The sequence below is a fragment of the Sceloporus occidentalis genome, unplaced genomic scaffold (genome assembly GCF_023333645.1).
Source record: "Sceloporus occidentalis isolate IW3139 unplaced genomic scaffold, rSceOcc1.0.p SCAF_8, whole genome shotgun sequence".
Lineage (NCBI taxonomy): Eukaryota > Metazoa > Chordata > Lepidosauria > Squamata > Phrynosomatidae > Sceloporus > Sceloporus occidentalis.
In genome coordinates this window covers 19,302,491-19,316,804 of record NW_028316988.1, presented here as the reverse complement: position 1 = coordinate 19,316,804, position 14,314 = coordinate 19,302,491, and the positions used below count along the sequence as shown (strand labels likewise).

General features: G+C 43.1%; 2 protein-coding genes across 3 annotated transcripts; one reads left to right on the top strand and one right to left on the bottom strand.

Moving 5' to 3' along the window:
• Positions 1–42: 42 nt before the first annotated feature.
• LOC149308110 (uncharacterized) lies at positions 43–3,745 on the top strand. Its single transcript, XM_089537021.1, has 3 exons — positions 43–650; positions 1,532–1,610; positions 3,325–3,745. Exons 1-3 carry the CDS (start codon positions 142–144, stop codon positions 3,511–3,513), a joined length of 777 nt encoding a protein of 258 aa, XP_089393147.1. The 5' UTR covers positions 43–141; the 3' UTR covers positions 3,514–3,745.
• A 245-nt stretch (positions 3,746–3,990) lies between these two features.
• LOC149308109 (protein phosphatase 1 regulatory subunit 26-like) lies at positions 3,991–12,081 on the bottom strand. 2 transcript variants are annotated; one of them, XM_089535101.1, is made up of 2 exons: positions 11,742–12,081; positions 3,991–9,812 (listed from the first exon to the last, which is right to left on the bottom strand). In XM_089535101.1, exon 2 carries the CDS (start codon positions 9,756–9,758, stop codon positions 6,111–6,113), a length of 3,648 nt encoding a protein of 1,215 aa, XP_089391227.1. In that variant the 5' UTR covers positions 9,759–9,812; positions 11,742–12,081; the 3' UTR covers positions 3,991–6,110. The 2 variants fall into 2 exon arrangements, with proteins under 2 accessions (XP_089391227.1, XP_089391228.1); XM_089535102.1 differs by lacking the exon at positions 11,742–12,081 and adding an exon at positions 11,549–11,630.
• Positions 12,082–14,314: the final 2,233 nt, after the last annotated feature.

Here is a 14,314-nt window from a genome sequence, read left to right as displayed (position 1 = left end):
ACAACAAACTGGTTTCCTAGCAACAGAAATGCATTGTTTCTACCCAACAGCCAATCGCCATTCTCCTGGTTGGCACTTTCATCTCTGTCCAGTTCATCCCTGGATCCTTCCTCCAGGGCAGGCAGAAAAGAGGTCTCCATCATGTCTCTCCTTTCAAACCCACAACCCCTGGCTGCTCTTCCAAAGAAAGATGTCCCCATGATGTCCCAGGAAGACCCTCTTTCGCACCCACAACCACTGGCTGCTCTTCCAAAGAAAGAAGATGTCCCTATGATGTCTCAGGAAGACCCTCTTTCGCACCCACAACCGCTGGCTGCTCTTCCAAAGAAAGAAGATGCCCCCATCATGGCCCAGGAAGAACCTCTTTCGAACCCACAACCACTGGATGCTGTTCCAAAGAATGAAGGTGTCCCCATCATGGCCGCGGAAGAACCTCTTTCGAGCCCACAACCACTGGCTGTTCTTCCAAAGAAAGAAGATGCCCCCATCATGGCCCAGGAAGAACCTGTTTCGAACCCACAACCGCTGGCTGCCCTTCCAAAGAAAGAAGATGGGATCCAGGCAGGCCAAGAGAAGACCAGCGACTACTACCGAGTTGATCCGAATTTACCCTCTCGCTTCAACCATCCAGAATGGTTTCGGGGTTACAGGTGAACACGTTGCACCTCTTCTGTGACGATTATTTATTGATGATGATTATTCTGGGATTTATTTATATTGGGGGATTCTGGGTGTGATAGTCCACCCTGCAGATTTTGAAGCACTTCCATTCCCTTTCTCCGAGATGATGGGTGTTGTGGTACACTGCCTAGGCTGTATTTGCACTGCAGAATGGAGGAATATGGACAAACACATGATGGCTAGGGGGGATACTGGGAGTGATAGTCCACCCTGCAGATTTTGATGTGCTCCCATTCCCTTTGTCTGGGATGATGCCTTTTCATTCCCTTTGGGCTTTTGCAAACTCTTGGGTCACCATAGGGAAGGTATAGAAACACACAGTCAGATGCCAGTTTCTTCCTCTGAGGCTGAGAGAGTGTGACTTGCATAAGGTCACCCAGTTGGGTTTCCATGGCTCAGCCTTGAATGGGTCCAGTAGATTAAAAGGCCCTGGACTTTTGTGCAACAGAATGAAGTGTATAAGATATTGGTTTCCTTAATACTCTCTTGTGGGACCGGCGTCCCAAAGAATAAAAATGTGACCCACATCATTGTTAGAAGAGCCAGTGTAGTGCAGTGGTTTGAGCGCTGGACTTTGACTCTGGAGACCAGGGTTCGAATCTTGCCTTGGCCATGAAAACTCAGTGAGTCAACTTGGGCCTCAGAGGATGGCAACGGCAAACCCTCTCTGAAGAAACCTGCCAAGAAAATGCCATGATAGGGTCGCCTTAGGGTTGCTGTAAATCGAAAATGATGAAGGCACACCACCATGACAACATTACTAGTTTATGATGGATAGACTGTGGCTGTAATAGGGAGGGAGGAAGAATTTTACGTTTTGATTAAATAAATTTGAATTCTTCTCTTTCAGAATGAAAGAGCGCAACCCATTGTTCAGGACAACCAACATGGACTATGGTGGAAAACCACCCACTGTACATGAGATGCCGGTAGGTAAAGAGATCAGAGTACCTTAATATGATCAACCCGTTTAATCACCGCTTGACAAACTCTCCAAAGCGCCCCAGATTTATTCCTGGCTTCTTTTCGTGTTTACTTTGTTAACTAACGCTAAGCCAGAGTTCTCCAGATTGGATGTAACAGGGAACACTGGCTTAATGTTAGTTAACAAAGTAAACACGAAAAGAAGCCAGGAATAAATCTGGGGCTCTTTGGAGAGTTTGTCAAGCGGTGATAGACAGTGGCTCCAGTGGCTCCGATCCTACCTCTCGGGCAGGTTCCAGATGGTGAGGCTGGGGGACAGTTGCTCTTCTAGAAAAGAGCTGACATCTGGCGTCCCTCAAGGCGCCATTCTGTCCCCCATGCTATTTAACATTTACATGAAACCGCTGGGAGAGATCATCCAGAGACATGGGGCGCGGGGTTATCAGTACACTGATGACACCCAAATATGCTTCTCTGTGCCCCCGACTGCTAGTGACTAAGGATGACTTCTCCCCTCTGAATCCCTGCCTTGAGTCACTAATGGGCTGGATGAGGAAAAACAAACTCAGGCTGAATCCAGAGAAAACGGAGGTACTTGCCATAGGTTCCTTAGGTCCAGGGAGGGAAATTTGTCCACCACTCCTTGATGGGGTCACACTTCCCTTGAAGTTTGCAGTTTGGGAATACTTCTGGATCTGTCTCTATGTTTGTCATCTCAAGTGGATGCGACGGCCAGAAGTGCTTGGTACCAACTTCAGTTGATACGCCAACTGTGACCCTACCTCAACTGAAAGGACCTTGAAGCTGTAGTGCATGCCCTGGTAATCTCTCGTCTTGACTTCTGCAATGCGCTCTACATGGGGCTACCCTTGTATCAAGTTTGGAAGCTTCAATTAGTGCAAAACGCAGCAGCCAGGCTGGTCACTAACTCTTCGAGACTTGACCATATAACACCTATCTTGAAAGATCTACACTGGCTCCCAATTAGCTTCCGGGCACAGTACAAGGTGTTGGTTATTACCTTTAAAGCCCTACATGGCTTGGGTCCGGGTTACTTACGGGAACGCATCTCCCTATACAATCCGCCCCGCACTCTTAGAACAAGTGGGAAGAATTTGTTGGAAATACCATCATCCAAACATGTTTCAACTTCCCTGAAGGCATTTAGTATAGCTGCCCCCAGACTTTGGAATGGACTCTCAGAGACCTGCCTTATTACATCTCTAGAAATCTTTAAGAAGGGGGTAAAGACAGAACTCTTTCGCCTTGCTTATCCTCCTGACCTCCTATGAAGATCATTAGTATGGACGAGGCCAGCTGACCCCTTGATTGATGGATGCTACTGTTTTTAGATTCTGATGTTTTTTAGGTTTTTATGTTTTTATTTTATTGTGGTTTTAATGCTGTTGTAATTTTAACTTTGTGATTTTAACCTTGTTGTGATCCTGCTTCGATCCATCGGGAGAGGCGGGAAGACAGAAATAAAAAATTATTATTATTATTATTATTAATGCAAGCCAAGATCTTTTCAATAACTACTCTTTGAGGGAGCAATGGCTTCATTTTGTCCTCCCTCCCATTGCTACAACTCTCTTACAGCATGAGAAATGTACAGTCAAGCTCTCTGTATCCATGATCAGGCCCCAGGCTCAGGCCACAAGGTTCTTGGGTCAGCACCAGGTAGCTAACACTAACCTCCTTGCTTTTTCTCCTTAACAGACCTCCTTCCACGTCAGTTCGCATACCTTCACAGACACTCGCCTAAAGTTTGGCAAGTATATAAACCATGGCATCAACACAGCCCTAGAGAAGAGTTATGTGACCGGTCCAGATAACCGCATCACTGCCTTTGATACTTTTGACTTCCATCCCAGTTACAGAACTGGGGGACCATCTTTTTGTGAATAGCAGGCCCTGGTGCTCACAAAACTTTCTGCCAACTTGTTCCCAAGTGATAAAATAATACTGCTGCCAATATATATATATATATGTATTTATTTGCCATGTTCATTCCTTTCTGAATATTTATTGGTATGATGTTTATTGTATACTTATGTGCTCCAGAGTCATTCTGAAATCTTCTTGTAAACTTCCAGGAGGTTGCTCTGGAGTAAGTGGTTCATGGTTTGTATTCTGGAGGAGCAGCTATGTTTGCAAAAATAAAATAAAAAGTAGTTATGTTAAAGACAACCGTGTAACAATATGTGTGTGTATCTGTCTTCACGTTGCCCATTGATTTATGCTGACCATGTGAATTTCCAAGGGTTTTCTAAGCCAAGAAATACTCAAAGGTGATCAAGCATCCTAAGATGGTGAACACAACTGCTCTGAAAAAAGATCTGCACACACAGGAGACGCAACATAAAAACCCATCTTGGCTTCACGGTTTATAATCTGAACCCGGTTTATTAAATCTTATAAATGTATGAATGTACACTATTTCTTATGTACAAAAAACACAAAACAAGACCCTAACACCAAACTTTAATTTAAAAAGTGCTTCTTCAATCAGACAGCATTTTGAATGTCACAAGTTATTATTGTGATTATTGTAACTCAACAGAAAATGAATCATTTCAAAGGGGTTCGATGTACAGTCAGCCCTCCCTCCGTCGCACAAGGGCATTCCCTGTAGTCTTTAAACATTCAGGTTCTTTTAATGAGGGTTTAAATGAAAGGAATGTCTAACCAAGGCTATACAGAGAAGGGACAGACTAATAGGATATTCATAGGATATTTTAATCTTTGAAAGGGAGAATTTAGATAAAGAAAATGCTACTTGAAATAAAACAAGCTGAGCCTCAATTCTGAACCAAGGCTGCTCTTTTGATAGGACATTGCCCTTCTAGAAATAATGTCAGGGTGTATCCACCAGAATTAAATCAGTTTGACATCACTTCAACTGCTATGACTCTATGCTACAGAATCCTGGGATTTGTAGTTTGGTGAGGCACCACAGCTCTTTGACAGACCAGGCTGAATACCTCACCAAACTACAAATCCTGGGATTCTGTGGGCTAGTCATGTCAGTTAGAGGTGTCAAACTGCCTTAATTGTGCAGTGTGGATACACCCTCAGATTACTTTCTCTGGAAAAAGGATGCACTTCCAAGTCATGCTTCTAACAGCATTTCTGTAATGCCCCCTGTCTCAATTTATTCACCCCGCACTGCAAACTGCAATGCTTCTCCTCATTCGGATCCAGAAGAAACTCCCAAAAGCTTCAAATGGCAAATGAAGGAAGCGAGACGGTAATAATGACTCAACTCCAATTGTTCCAAAAGGAGAAGTTTCAAGATCTACGCAGAGCCCTGCATGGCCCACTATCCAACTTAAAATGATGGCAACCTTCCCATGGGTCACTTTCATGTGTGAGACAACTGCAATAACTGGGCAGTGCAGGTTTTGAAGGCTGTTCATGTGCTCAGGAGTGTGTGCCCTCATCTCTCTGGAATGAGGTGAATTAACTATGGCCTATGCCATAAAATCAAGTGTGGTCTTTTGCAGCAGGGGCCTTTTGAAGCTCACCCCAAAGGCATTGCTCCAACCACCATTTATTTATATATTGCCCCCAAAGTCCATGTTTGCTCCCAGAAATTTCCAGGAGTGGCAATTTTGCAATAGCTCCGCTCCTCCCCAACCATAGATATCTGGTCTCTTCCTGTTTCATTTTCAATATTTATTTGTTCCTTGTAATTTTAGGGCAGGTGTCATCCTAGAACCTGCCTATCCCTGCCATAAATAAATAGCAAGGGAGGATAGGACAAAAGAGAAGAAGACGGAGAAGAGGAGGCCTCACATCTGCTTCTGTTTTATGATATGCCAAAGAGTGTACTCCTGTAATTTACTCATTTAAATCACTTCCGCCTTTTTTGCAAGACTCTCTTTGTGACTGACTGATTTTGTGTTAATGTTTTATGTCTAGGTGCGTCATCGTTTCAATCATCACAGACCACGGTTATGTTAATCATCTGGTACAATAAACACAACGGCTACAAAACTCTGCAGTTAGACATGGCCTATAAACTGTTATTAAAAAAGAAATCCCTAAAGCACTTTTTAAACAATGGGGGAAAAAAATCTTGCCATCAATGCAAAAACCCCCAAAACATATACTGTAACTGGAGACACATTTCTTCACATTGGTATATTCCACAGTTCCCTTTCTATTTCAAGTGCTCTGGAGACACTGGGCCTCTTTACAAGCATCATTTTTTCCCCTGGCACAGAGATTCATCTCCATGACAGATGAAAGCACCTGCCTTTTATAAGCACAAACTTTGTCCCATGGGTAAATGATTGAAAACTGCTGTGAAGACAAATTGCTCTATCCTTGTACACAAGGATGGCACCAGAAAAATCATGTTTGCACCTATTTTCATATGCTGTCCAAACCACCTCTACCCCCTAAAGAAACCCTTACTTCTTCCGACATGGAGATTCATCACGATGCCAGGAAAGTTAACTTACGATGCAGAAGTACTTACAAACTGGAGGCATTGCTTTCTACTCAACATGTGTACACTGCATGACAGGTACCTCTGTAACCTCTGCAGAAACTCCCTCTGAAACTTTTGGGGTTTGTTCTTCAGAGGCCCTATCTTGTTTTATCAACAACTTCTCTCTTGGTGGCAAGTTATAAGTGCTGCTGGTGATGTTCCCTTCTTCATGACCAGTGTTGTGTTCTTCCCCTTTCCTGCTGGGGATCTCAACATGCAATAGTCCTGCACTGACTCTGACCCCTAGTCTTATATTTTGCCTACTGGGCTCCTGAAAATGAGACCCTTGGTTGGCAACCAAGCTGCAGCAGGCTTTTTGGTCTGCTAAAACTGTACCTTTTGCTACATTATCAAAGGATGTGGCAACCTGCGTTTTCCCACTGCTTTCTGATATGCACGGATGCAACCTTTTTGCAGTGTCCCTTGTAGGTAAATCTGCCTCTCTCATTTCTGCCTCGCTCTTGGAACCTAGTGCTCCTCTTTTCAGAGTCATTTCACACCGCTCACCGGGAAAATTTGGCACTGAAACGCCCGCCTGCCTTTTGAACAAGAATACTTCTGTGCTCTGTCTCTTCCCCAAAAGCACAGGCTTCTTCTTGTTCCGAGTACTTTTTAGACCTGCAATAAAATTGCTGGAAATTTTGAATTCATATGAGTTTTTGTGTTTGAACAGAGACAAAGGCTTCAAGCAATTTGGCACTTTAAGGTTCTTGGCTTTGTCCTTCCCGGGTGGTAGGTTTCTTTGGTTCAGCTTACCATCAAATATAACCTTTCTTTCTTCTGCAGTTCTTTTTAGAGGTAAACCAGGACGCTCAGACAGCACAATTCCTTGGTTTTCCTGTGAGTTCGCCACAGTGCAACGGCACAGATCTTCTGTATATGATGTTGCTTGCTCACTATTATGAGAAGCACTTCCTGCAGTCTCTTTTTCAGGTCTCAAAGAATGCTGCAAGTCGATCACTGGTGGACCTTCTTTCTTCGCTCTTTTCCTCTGTTTTGAGAGGGCATTGCTTTGACCCTGGCACTTTGCTTTAGATAGAGCAGTACAGTGTTTATCGACTCCCAGATTCTCAACAATTCCATTGGAGACTGGAATCACTGTACTGATTGTGGACTCTTTAGATTTCTCTGCTAAAAACCTCTGAATTTCTTGCTCAATGCTGTCATCGCTATCAACAGAACTGCTGTCGTCTGTCAAGGAGGTGGCAGTCCAAAGATTCTGATTGTTTTTTGATGTCTCCTGGATGTCTGGGCCAGAACCTGGCTTGGTCTGGCATTCTTTTTTAAATTCAAACTGTACAATTTTTTCACCTTTTAGCTTCCCCTTGACAACGTTCTGAGTCTCTGTATTTTCCACTCTAATATCTCTTTGGGAATTCATAAGGCAACTTTTTAGCAAGGTGGGTTTTTTGGATTTACAATCTCTTTCTTTCTCCTCAAGAACATGCATTTCTGAGTCACCAAACCGGACTTTCTTCTTGCACTGAGCTTTTTGGTCTTTGGATTTTTTCTTCAGCTTCCGCTTAGACCTCAAAAGCTCTTTGATAGCTGTATCCAGATCCTCATCACTGTCCAAAGAACTGCTCTTGTCATCTACCCCACATTTTTGGGGCCTCTGTGTTGCATTTTTTCCAAAACCAAGAAACCTTTGTGGTGGAGGGTTTGCAAAATCCACAAAACTGTGAGTGGTCAGAGTATCTTGTGGGCACCTAGCCACCCTTCCAGCTACTCTATTTTGTGGTATTGTGAAATCATCTTCTGCTTGGGATGCAGAGATTTTTGAATGGTTATTACCCACAGAGCAATAACCCATCTCTGACAGTCTCTGCTGTGTGTGCTTGGTTCCTGTGACCATTCTGCTCTCTCCCTTAAGTTTCCTTTTATGACTTAGTGAGTGTTTTAATGGTTTAGGGGATATATGCTTGAGGCTCTGGATCTGCTCAGCAGGTTGCCCTGAGGAGGGAGGAATTTGGACAGAATGCAAGGCCACTTTGGATTTTGTTATCAAGTGTTCTGTCTGTGCTTTGACAGCCAAAAAAGCTCTTATCTCCTGTTCAATGCTGTCATCACTGTCCACAGTACTACTGTCACTCTCATGTTGAGAAGCTGATGTATTGTGGGAATAGAAGACAGGGTTTGTCGTGAATGATCGGCTGTCGCTTCCTACAGGAGGAGGCAGGATGGTCTTGGAGATGTCCAAGATGGCTTCTGCGCACATCAGTTCAGCAGCAGAGTCTGCCCGACAAGAGGCCTGGAGTGTAACTGCACATGTGGCAACATTGCTTTCTGCAGGGGCCTGAATTGTGCCATTGTCCATACTATAATGGGTGCCACACATCCTCCTTAGTTCCTCTGGTTTTGAGGTGACCTGTTTCCTCTTGCTACTTAGAACTTTCTTAGGGGCCTCTGGCAAGGCACTTTTTACTGAATGGATCACCAGATGTGCAGATAGATCTTCAAACCTGCTAGCCCTTAACTCTTCTTTTTCAAAAGGAACACGGGCAGTTTGGGAGTCTGCTGCTTTCCTGATTTTCTCAAGCTGGTAAAGCTGAATAGCCTCCTCGATACCATCATCACTACTTGAATCAGATATATCTTTGCTTTCATATCTTTGTTCTTCTCTGGCTTTCCAAAGCTTTTGCTTTTTCTCAGCTTCTCTGCTTTGTTCCAGGAAGAGGGCATGAGCAGCCAAAGGTCTTTTAATCTGTGTCTGTCTTGTTTTGAAGCCTGCAGGCTCTTCATCAGTTTTTGACTTCAAACACTGAGGAGTGCTGGTGTCTTGTAGATCAGGATGTCGTCTTAAGAAGAGTGCCTTGTCCCCTCGCTTTTGGGAGCTTGGGCTCACTCTGTTAGTACCTTCTTTCTGACTTCTGATGGCCAGCTTCTCTTGGGTCTCCTTCTGATCCAGTCGCTTATTCCCCCCAGCTGTAGCCTCCTTTCTTGCCTGCTGCTTCTTCTCATTTAAGAACTGTTCTATCTCCGCTTTTATACTCTGCTCAAAAGAATCATCACTACTCACGCTGCAAGGAGAGGCTGCCCACTGGACGTCGTCGTCGTCTCCCAAGTCATCAGGAGCAAGGTGTTGCTGTACCACATTGGCCTTAACATTTGCAGGGAACACATTGGCAGCTGCGTCAGGCCATGGACATTCACGATGGACCTGTTTCTCTCCATCCAAACCCCTGGCATTGCTTGGCAATGGTTGAACGTTCTGGCCTTTGTTTTTCAGGAACTCTTGAATGGCTTCTTCTATATCTCTATCAACTGAATCATCGCTGTCAGAGTGCAACAAGAGGGGCCCAAATTCTGAACTCTCTTCCACTTCCATACCATCAGAGTCGGCCGGACAGTCATGCTCAGGGTATGAAACGCACTCCTGGAGTACTCTCCCACTTCGTCGAAGCTTGTGGCCTCGGCCTTTCGCTCCTTTCTGTTTCTTCTGCATAATGCAGCCATATTCGCTGCCGCTGTGCAAAGACGACTCGTCGCTTTGCAGGTTGTTGATGATCACCTGGACTTTGGCGCTCACAGTCGATCTGGCAATGTCGTCTTCAGACTCGGAGAAGCAGACGGGATATCTGCAGCTCCTGGACTGGGCAAACGGCTCCCACTTCCGCTGAAGGGCCACCAAAGTGGAGGTGTTCATGAGAAACATCCTAGCAGCTTGTCAGAGAAATGTACAGCTTGTCAGGGAAACGGCCCTTCCTTCCTGAGAGAAGAAAATAAATACATATATTAGTGTATACTGTTTTTCTATTACACAGAAGCAGCAGGAAGAACTTCACGAATCTTCTCCCACATTGTGTTTTATCCTATCATCATTTAAAGTTAAAACTGTAAGCACCGACTAAAGTTGCCAACCAATACCTTTTTATTAAGAAACTTGGTCACAACTAACTAATAATTACATTAAACAAACAAATTAAGAGTTCTAGAGAACTCTATTATTATTAACCTTTATTTATAAAGCGCTGTAAATTTACACAGCGCTGTACATACAATCTTTTTAATCAGACGGTTCCCTGCCCTGGGGCTTACAATCTAAAAGACACGACACAAAAGGGAGAAGGGAGTGGTTCTAATAGAGAACTCTGTAGAGTTCTATTTACAATTCTATATAGAACTCTATAGTGTTCTATTTATTTGTAACCCAACCTGAGCGAGTCCCATTTGTGCAAGAATAACAGGTTGCTTATCAAATAAAGAAGTAAATTAAATCCTATAACCTTCCCAACGAAGGGTCTATGAAATACAATTAAGAAAAGAAATGCAAATCGATAAAAGCAGAGATGGGTAATACTCATGTGAATCTTCAATAGTGTAAATGGCAATATATACATTTACAGATGCCCTTGGGTCAGAAAATCTAACATGGTCAGGGTTTGTTAGAAAATACAGCAAGACAATGCATATACATTACCTTAGTATTACTATTCTATACTATGGCCCCATACAGACAGGTCAAAATAAAGCTGCTTCGGGTCACTTTGGAGGTATGCTCTTTAAATGATGCATGTGTACTAAGAGGCCGGAAGCCGCATCAAAGCCACGATCCAGTGCTAAGGACCGCAGCTTCTGGACTCTTAGGAGGCATGCATCATTTAAAGAGCATACCTCCAAAGTGACCCAAAGCAGCTTTATTTTGGCCTGTCTGTATGGGGCCTATATTACAGCACTTTTGAGACTATCTGAGAGAAAGAAGTTGATAGCATACAACTGAGTCACTCTCTCTCAGCCTCAGAGGAAGGCCATGGCATTATCACCTAGCTATGGTCTTCCTCACTATATTAAGGTGTATGTATATATAAATAACAACGAGGAGAACCAGTGTGGTTTGAGTAATAAACTACAATTCTAGATACCAGAGTTCAAATTCCTGCTTATTACGTTCATTTATATTATTATATTATTTATTTATGTGGTTATATTTATGTTATTGCTATTATTACTATATTTACATGCTGCTGTTATTGCTATCATTCTATTTATATTATTCTATTTATTTATGTTACTGCTATTATTATTACATTTGTTTACATGTTGTTGTTATTCCTATCATTCTATTTATTTACATTATTCTATTTATTTATGTTATGGCTATTATTATTACATTTGTTTACAGGCTGTTGTTATTGCTATCATTCTATTTATTTATATCGCTGCCATTATTATTATAGATGACTATTTATGTTATCGCTATTGTTATTATTATTATTAGATTTATTTACACGCTGTTGTGACTGTTGTCATTCTATTTATTTATATGGTGATATTTACTTATGTCGTTGCTATTAATATATTTATTTACATGCTGCTGTTGTTATGGCTATTATTCTATTTATATGATTATATTTATTTATGTGATTGCTATTATCATTATATTTATTTACATGCTGTTGTTACTGATATATATATATATATATATATATATATACACACACACACCCCAAAATTGGGACTCAGAGGGGCTTCCAATTGAACAGAAGCGTGCCATTAAGAAAAGACAGACATGAGCCTTCCCCCTTTTGGGGGTCCTCCTTCGCCCCAGCAGCCCCCCTTGAACCCCACTATCTGCCAGCAGCCCTGACCCAGGGCCATTGCTCCCCACTAATATCTCCCTGTTTCCCCGCCCACTCACCCGCCAGGCCTCTCTACTGCGACTAGGCCGCGTTGCCCTGGCAACCGCCGGGGCCTACTGCGCCTCCGAAGCCTGCGTTGGTCACTCGAGCCGAGACCAGGGCTCCTCTTCCGTCCAGCCGGGACCCCAGCTGAGGGACGGCGACGACTACAGGCGGACAGCTACTAGGCCCCGGCCGAGCAACCGCCTTCCTTGGCCGGAGGCGGGGCCTGTCTCGCCGCGGGAAGAAGAGGGCGACGCCGCCGCCTGGCCAAGGGCGGGACCCGGGAGGAAGCAGAAGCAGCAGCCACCGCCATGCTCCTCGGCCCCGAGGAAGGAAGGAAGGAAGGTCCAACCAAGGAGGCAGGCCTCGGGGGTCCGCCCACCCGAAGGCCAGCAGCGATTAAGCAGCCTCGGCTCCGAGCGCATATAGGACACAGAGAGAGAGAGAGAGAGAGAGAGAGAGAGAGAGAGATTATATATATATATATATAGAGAGAGAGAGATTATATATATATATATATATATATATATACACATATATACAGAGAGAGATTATATATATATAGAACATATATATATATATAGAATATATATATATAGAATATATATATATATGACAGAGAATATATATATATATGACAGAGAATATACATATATGTGTGTATGTATATATACAAATATGAGAGAATATATATATATGTATGTATATATATATATATAGAGAGAGAGAGAATGTGTATGTATATATATAAATAGAGTGAATATATATGTGTGTGTATGTATATATATAAATAAATAGAGTGAATATATATAAATATATATATGTATGTATGAGAGAGAATATATATATATGTGTGTGTATGTATATAAATATGAGAATATATATATATATATGAGAGAATATATCTATGTGTGTGCATACATACATGTATGTAGAGAGACAGAATTTACATATGTATATACACACACACATATATAGAATATATATGTGTGTGTGTGTATATATATATAGAGAGAGAATATATTCTACATATACATACAGTGAGATAATGTGTGTGTGTGCGCGTGTATATATATATATATATATATATAGGTTATACAAGCTTTGTTGTACTAGTATTGTCTGTTGTATTGTACTCATACTCTTACATATATTATTTTTATGTTCTTTTATTTCACATTTGATGTAGCATTTTCATATAGAGTCCTATTTAGCTTTCTGGTCTGTTGAGATGGCCCTTGGGCTAATCAATAAACATGGATTGTGATTGTCAAGAATATATATATATATATATAGAGAGAGAGAGAGAGAAAGAGAGGGAGGGAGGGAGGGCATGGGGGGGACTAAATGTCCCAGAATCCTCTTCCAATGTTGGCTGGGGGAGTCTGGGAGTTGGAATCTCCCAAAGGAACTTTCCCTCAGTTGGGGCCTGAGGTCTTTGGGGGCTGATTAAATCCAAGACCTTTGGGAAGTTACTTTGTATGGAGGAGGGACTACTCCAGTGTTGGCTGGGGATTCTGGGCCTTGGAATCCCATAGAAGCATTTCCCCTGAGTTGAGGTCAGAGACCATTGGCTGCCAGTGCAGGAGAGAAAGAGTGAAAGGGAATACGGCAGGAGGGAACTTTGCCAGACCTTTTTCTCCCAAAGGAGGCCAATCTGTTGCCTGGGTCCAATTATGTTTCCCCTTCTGCCTCTTTGAAAGCACTTGTTGCTTCAGATTGTCTTTAAGGAGTCTCCAACACTTCCTTCTGTCTGCTGGATAGGTCCCATTGCATGCTGGAGGGCAGAACATGTCAAGAGCAAAAGGAACCAAGTGCAGTGGCTTCTTCTCCCAAGACGGCTGCAGTGACGATCTCCAGGACCCATTTCATCATCCTTGGGATGTTGAAAAGTTCCCGCTTGGGAGAGCTCTGCAGATTCTGCAGAACCAAAAGTAAACAATTGGACAGTGCATGCCAACCTAGTCTAGAAATGGTTTTGGAAACCATCTTTCTGACTTCCTGGGAAGCCTTATATTAAAAATGTTTTGTCCCGGGCTTTATCTTTAAAAGCCTCCACAGTCTAAATCCTTACTTTGCAGGCCACAGAGTCTCTGCAAAATTAGGTCTACATGGTTTACCAGCCCTCCAAAACTTTTATTCCTTTTGGGAAGGGTGCAGAATGCCATGGCCATTCTCTGAGACTGAGAGAACGTGACTTGACCAGGGTCGTCCCGTGGGTTTACATGGCCGAGCCGGCATTTGAACCCTGGTCTCACAGAATCATAGAGTTGGAAGAGACCCCAAGGGCCATCCAGTTCAACCCCCTGCCATACAGGAACTCTCAATCAAAGCATCCCCGACAGATGGCCATCAAGCCTCTTTTTAAAGACCAATGCGGAAACCACTGTGCCATGCTTTTTTGTTGTCAGCTGCCCTCGAGTCAGTTCCAACTCATGGTGACCCTGTGGATGATGAAACATCTCCAAGAATCCCTATCCTCCATTGCCCTGCCCAGATCCTGCAAGCCCTTGCCCAAAAGCCCCTTTATTGAGTCTATCCATCTGGTTTGTGGTCTTCCTCACTTTCTTCTATCCTCTTTCATCTTTGA

Coding starts and splice junctions, on each gene's coding strand:
- LOC149308110 (XM_089537021.1), top strand. CDS start 142: ATGTCTCTCCTTTCAAACCCACAACCCCTGGCTGCTCTTCCAAAGAAA. Junction 651..1,531: donor GAATGGTTTCGGGGTTACAG/GTGAACACGTTG, acceptor CTTCTCTTTCAG/AATGAAAGAGCGCAACCCAT. Junction 1,611..3,324: donor CCACTGTACATGAGATGCCG/GTAGGTAAAGAG, acceptor TCTCCTTAACAG/ACCTCCTTCCACGTCAGTTC.
- LOC149308109 (XM_089535101.1), bottom strand. CDS start 9,758: ATGTTTCTCATGAACACCTCCACTTTGGTGGCCCTTCAGCGGAAGTGG.